General features: G+C 49.4%; 1 protein-coding gene across 1 annotated transcript in view; it reads right to left on the bottom strand.

Moving 5' to 3' along the window:
* Positions 1-1,142: 1,142 nt before the first annotated feature.
* Positions 1,143-6,000, bottom strand: part of grin2ab (glutamate receptor, ionotropic, N-methyl D-aspartate 2A, b) — an 88,362-nt gene continuing 83,504 nt past the window's right edge. The window contains exons 16-19 of the mRNA XM_040146461.1: positions 5,314-5,552; positions 3,392-3,575; positions 2,243-3,035; positions 1,143-2,145 (exon numbers count right to left, since the gene is read on the bottom strand). Coding sequence (XP_040002395.1) covers positions 1,143-2,145; positions 2,243-3,035; positions 3,392-3,575; positions 5,314-5,552 — 2,219 coding nt within the window. The remainder of the gene's footprint in view (positions 2,146-2,242; positions 3,036-3,391; positions 3,576-5,313; positions 5,553-6,000) is intronic.

Raw genomic sequence — 6,000 nt, 5'->3', positions numbered from 1 at the left:
TATGTGCATATATATATATATATATATGTGTGTGTGTGTGTGTGTGTGTGTGCACGCGACTGTGTGCACATATGACCCTGTATAGGAGTTAAACTAACACAGGGCAGTAGGAAGCATGCAGTATGACCTGAAGGCTAGCTAAGAGAGGAAGCAAGGATGCTGTTATGTCTCTCGGTGTAGAAACACTAGAACACACACTCTCATCCTGAGAGGCCACGTTTGGTCCAGTTTTCGGAATGTTCAATTAACTGACATCAACAGTAAAAAAAAACAAAAAAAACAGTCGGTAGTTTTTTTACTTCCCCCAAAAAACAGACAGTGTGTGTGTGTTCGAGTGCTTGTACATCTGCAGGCAGGACCTGATACACTTCTCAGACCTGTACCCTGACCAGCGGCCCGCCTCCCAGTCTAGTCTATTACATAGATAGTAATTTCCATTCAAGTCAAGGATTACTCTAGTGTAGTTTACTACTCTTTAAGCCATGCCGGCAGTGCAGTTTGGAGGCTCAGACAACATACGGGTTGACTGTAGAAATCATAGTGCAACAGGAGAGTCCTGGAGAAGGGCGGGTGTGTTTAGGTGAAATATGTCTGTGTGTGTGTGTGTGTGTAATCTCAGAAAGAAAGGGGTTTTCTGTGTCCCCTTCGTCTCCAAGAGGCTGGTGAGAGGGTGGGACAGGTCGGCTCTTCTTCCAAACACTCCATCGTATCTTCCATCAGATCCCACTGCCGCTGTTAGACTCCGGGTACAGTGTCCCTCTTATTCCAGCAGGATTTTGATCTGTTTTGTCAGACGTATTTGTCAGTTTTTGCCTCGTTGCTCACAGCTTGAGGCTAGTACACACACTGACACTCACACACACTCTTCATCTTGTATTGTGCCTCCAGGTGTCCCTGTGGCCCCAACCCTGCCCTATAGAGGGTTTGACAAAGAAACAATGATTTATTTACTCGGCATCCCCATTAACCTTTTAGTCCAGGGGAGACCTTCCCGTCTTTCACCTGTGTGCGTGTCTGTGTGTGTGTGTGTTTTTGTATATGTGCTTAGAATCAGAGCTGCCTGGTCCGATCACACACACCTCCTTCTTGCATGCGGGTGTGTTAGTGTGTTTCAGTTAGAGTATGTGTGTTGCGTGCGACTCTCAGACATCAGACTCGATGCTGGGCATGCGGCGGTAGAGCCGGGGCCGGTTGCTGCCCGCGCTGGAGGCTCGCGGCGCTGTCACATAGCTCATTGGCTGAGAGGCAGCAGGTGGCACCATGTAAGCCACCACAGGGGGCTCCTGCTGAGGGTAGAACACTTGTTGGTCGACATGGCCGCCATGCTGGTTGACGTGATGGCTGCCATGGTTACCAAGGGTAAGCGACATCGGCATTCGCTGCTTATAGAGCTCGTGGGCAGAACTTCTCTGTGGCATGCGTGTGACAGCCTGGGAGGCAGGATCTCGTTGTGTTGTGCCGGGGGCTGACTGGAGGAAAGGGTTGTGAGAGGGCCGATCAGGGAACAGACTCTTCGAGCGCCGGGGGAGGGGCATTGGGGCGTCCAGACTGTGGTGGTGGGAGGGTGACGGAGAAGGGGGGCTGCGGCTGCTGAACGGACGATCAGAGCGCATTGTGAGAACATTAGCATAGGCCCCCTCGTCCAGGGTCAGCTCCCTCTCCCTATCTCTGTCGGGCAGGCTCAGCCCCCGGAGGTGGGTGTGCGGCTGCGACTGCTGCTCAGGAACGCTGTCCGGAAGCATGTTCTCATAGGAGTGCTGGCGACTCAGCTGGAGGTGCTGAGCCGACGATGAGGTGGGGAGAGGAGATGGGGAGGGAGAAGAAGGCTCGAAGTGGCTGACGAGCCCGTCCCCTTCGCCTACCAGCCCCAGCTCGCTCTGAGGAAGGTAGTGTGTAAACATGTCCCCGCTGTGTGGATGAGTGTGTGTGTGGGAGTAGTGTGAGTGGAGGTGGTCTTCACTGATGTCGTACAGGTTTCCCAGGTGGGCGCAGGCATCACAGCGGGCCTGTGGCGAGCGAACGGTGTAGAGGCCGGAGTACCCACTCAGCTTGGTCAGGCAGGAGCGACAGTGACCGGGCCTGACGCCTTGTGTCCCCGGACCTGCACCTGGAGCATCAAATGAACCTCCAGCCTTGTCTTTCACACTAGAGGGAGAGAGGACGACAAGGATTACAGACGCACAAAGACAATAGAAGTACCTGACACATGTACTCGTGTGTGTCTTCGCGCTGAAGGTGATACCTGCTGTGTGTGTAGGTGCTGTATTTCTTGTCCTTCAGGGAGTGCAGGTCAGCCTCAGCGCTGTGACTATGATGCAGCAGGCTGGCACTCAGCTGCAAAATGGGGGCGTCCGCCTGGTGGGACTGTGTGTGGGTGTGTGAGTATGTGCTGTCGGGTGGAAACAAGTCAGGGGGGTAACTGTGGTCGTCTCCTCCCCCCTGGCTGTCTCGCTGGTAGGGCGGAGCTGATTGGAGACTGGCCTGGTCTGAGTCAATGGAATAGATCTTGGATCCTCCGCCCCCTCCTCCGCCCCCTCCTCCGCCGCCACCCCTCTTCCTCAGCTGATTGATAGGCTTAAATCCACCCCTCGCCATGGAGTCAGAATCTTTGTGTGATTGCGGCCGGCTGGAGCACTCTGAGATGTCAGAGTGTGGCGGCTCTTCAGGCAGGTAGCGCTGGCTCTTCATTGGTGGAGGTCCAGGTCCAGATGCTGGGGCAGGGCTTGGGCCGGGGCCTGGCGACATGACAGAGGGCTGGGTCTTCAGTGTCTCCACACTTTTCTTCCACAGGGCTCGAGGCTTTGATGCAGAACAGGCCGGCCCAGTCAGGCGGGTCTTACCGTTGTCGTTGGTGATTGACAGCTGAGGCTTGTTGGGGCTGGTCTGGTGAACAGGGGGTTTTTGTTGCCCAGGAAATGGCGCAGCATTGTTAAGGAGGTTTTTGTGTCGCCCGGACAATGACAGGAAACCCTGCGGACCAGCGGCGTTGCTATAGAGACCGGGACCCTTCGGAGGCAGACTATGAAGTGAGTTACCTAGGAGACAAGGAGAGATGCACCTCAGACAGCTGATACAATAGATGGATGGATGGATGCTCCCACAGTTAGCTGACACATCATCTATTGCCTTGGCACGCTGCGTATACCACCTAATGGGTTTCTAATCATGAGGTGAGCTTGTGCATGACAGTCAATGTGATTGCAGCCTCAACAAGGTGAAGGGAGTCAGCTTTACTTCCGCATAAACTAGACTGTATAGAAAAGGAAGGGTAACCTCTGTACGTTTGAGAAATATTATCACAGGTGCCACAGGTATAATCAATGATTTTTGTTTTCGATGTTGTATAAAGTATAGAGTGTATAATGTACCGTGTATAACAGAATTACGATACCTTTCCCTGACATCATATCTAGGATGCTAGGCTGCAAGAGGACAGTGTTGCGTTTGGGAGAAGACATGGCAATGGACTTGGCAGACTTGAGCAGGTGGAGCATGTTGGCTTGAGGACTGAAGTCAAGCTCAGGGGTCTTCTTCTTCATATCTATGTGAACACCGTGGATACAGCTCCATATGCCCTGGGAGGAGAAGAGGAGAGGAAAGGAGAGGAGAGGAGTGGTAAGGAAAGGAAAGGAAAACAAAGGAAAGAAAAGGGTAAGGAAAGTACAGAAGAAGGAGATAACAGAAATAGAAGACTTCATTCTCAATCCAATGACTTCACACCAAAAAAAGTTCAAACCTGCACAAGACTAATTTCCTTGCAAGGTAAATTAGAAGAGACCTCTGCAACCTTTCTTGCGTTTACTGCAAACCTTAACCTCATTTTGTCTTGTAAAGTGGCTAAAAGAGATAATAGCCACTTTTTTAGATGAACTGCCTTGAGAGATGCCTGGAAAATTAAATTTAGGTGCTGATGTCACTGGAGGGGGGCCTTTGAGTGCAAGGAGATGTTCTTCCTAGAGCCACTTAACCTCCAGCATCGCTGCTCGAGTGGCATGCGCACAGTGAGAGACAGACACACGCACACACACACACACACACTCACCAACACACATCGCACTCTTTTTGTAAAACACTTAATGTGTGAAACGCTGTTTGTCAGGAATAAAAGCTCTGCCTAACACAGAGACATGACATATGAATAATGGAAGAAAGGTCTGTCTGGGTGTGCCCATTTCTATTTTGTGTGTGTATATTAAGGTTTGTGTGTGTCTGTCTGCCAGTGTGTGGTCAAGCCCGTCCCTTACCTCACTGCACCTGAATATGTGAAACCATCTTTAACTTTGTTGGACCAGAGTTCTCTACATGTGTGTGTCGGTGAGAGAGAAAAAGAGAGCTTTGTGTGTTCGTATATGAGTGTGTGTCCACCTTGTCATCCTCTTAGCTGTTGGATTGCTCTATCCTGCCGTCCACATGCGCAGAGGTAAATTCATCTCTGCCTCAGCTGGGCTCTATAATCGCACTATCCCCCTCTTTCCTCTTTTATCACACACATACATACACAGATTCCTTCTGTATCTTAACACTATCTATTGTGTGTTTCACAAATACACACATATACAGAAGTCCACAGATTTTTCAGACACATTTCAGGCATTCACACAACTAAAAGTCCCTTTTGTGCACTCTTTTGTGCATTTTCACCACATCTGAAGAACCCTGAAGATTAGGCAAATTAGAGAGAGAAAGGATTAAAAATCAACTGCTTTGTTTGAGATGCAATTTTTGCACACTACAAGACAGAAACAGAGTGACTGTTTTTGTAATTTACTGTGTGATGTTTGAATTGATGTTGTGAAAACACCACAAAGGCTCGCCGCTTGTCTTCAAAGTCGCAATAATGTGCTGAAGTTTTTTTTCTGTTATTTTTCTGCTTTAGTGTGTAACCACTTTAAAACAGTTTGCAAATATAGTTTAGTTTTGTTTCTCTTGCTGAGTGTCTGTGTGTTTAGCCAACTCTTCATCTCACTCTTTTTTAGGGTAGTTTGAAAGTCAGCTTTACTGTTTAAACATCAATAACATTACAAGAAATTCCCATCTCAAGTCCTGATATTGATATTGCAACAACCAGTGATTTCTTACAGTCTGAATAGACGCTGTACATTAGTTGTTGCACGCTTGAGGATGGTGTTTGATCAGTAGGTGGAATTTAGCACTGCAAATTCTAACAGCACCATCTGGAAGTACAACATCAGAAGCAGAGGGGGCAAAAGCCGCTTCCCAGGAACCAAAACTGGACCTATTTCCTGATAAAGGTCCTGGGAAAGGTTCCTGCAGTGGAAAAGACTTAGATTAGAAATGCTTCCTTTTCCTCACCCTGCTGATAGTGAACAGCAGACCTGGCCGTCCGGAGCAGACACCGGTGAAGCAGTACCTCAGCCTCCAGTAAAAAAGGTGTTCAGAGATAAAGGTGAGGATGGAGAGGCCCATGGCTGTGGCCAGCATGTAGAAGACCCCTGCCATGTTATCAACGTCCAGCTGGCTGGACATCACCTCGTTCTTCTCATTGTGGCAGATCCCAGTCAGCCACTGGGCCTCCAGCTCCTCCATCTCGCCTGTTGGAGAGGTAGGGAAGAGGCAAAGTGAAGGTTTAAGGTGGCAGCAGAAGGTTAAGAAGAACAAAACCAAAGGAATAGAAGGAGGGAGAGAGAACGAGGAAGGGAGGGGGTGGGCAGTAGAGGGAATAAGAGAGGTGTGTTAGGTAAGGGGGCGCATCATTACGAGGGAAGATGGAGAAGAGAAGGGAGGAGGGGAGAGAAGTGAGGTGGTAAATAGATCGTAATGGAAAGGAGACGGGAGTTGGAGTGAAAAAGGGTTGTAGGAGGAAAGGGAGGAATTGATAGTGATGGAGTGATAAGGGAAGATGGGAGGAATTATTATGAGACTGAGTGCATTGGTGTGTCTGAGCATGTGTGTGTGTGTGTGTGCGTGCTTGAGCATGCAGGTGTTTGCCTTGAATAAAAAAGGCCAGGTGTGAAGCGAAGTGCTTTAGTGGCTTCAGCA

The sequence above is a fragment of the Xiphias gladius genome, chromosome 15 (genome assembly GCF_016859285.1).
Source record: "Xiphias gladius isolate SHS-SW01 ecotype Sanya breed wild chromosome 15, ASM1685928v1, whole genome shotgun sequence".
Lineage (NCBI taxonomy): Eukaryota > Metazoa > Chordata > Actinopteri > Istiophoriformes > Xiphiidae > Xiphias > Xiphias gladius.
This window is presented reverse-complemented; position numbering and strand designations above follow the sequence as displayed.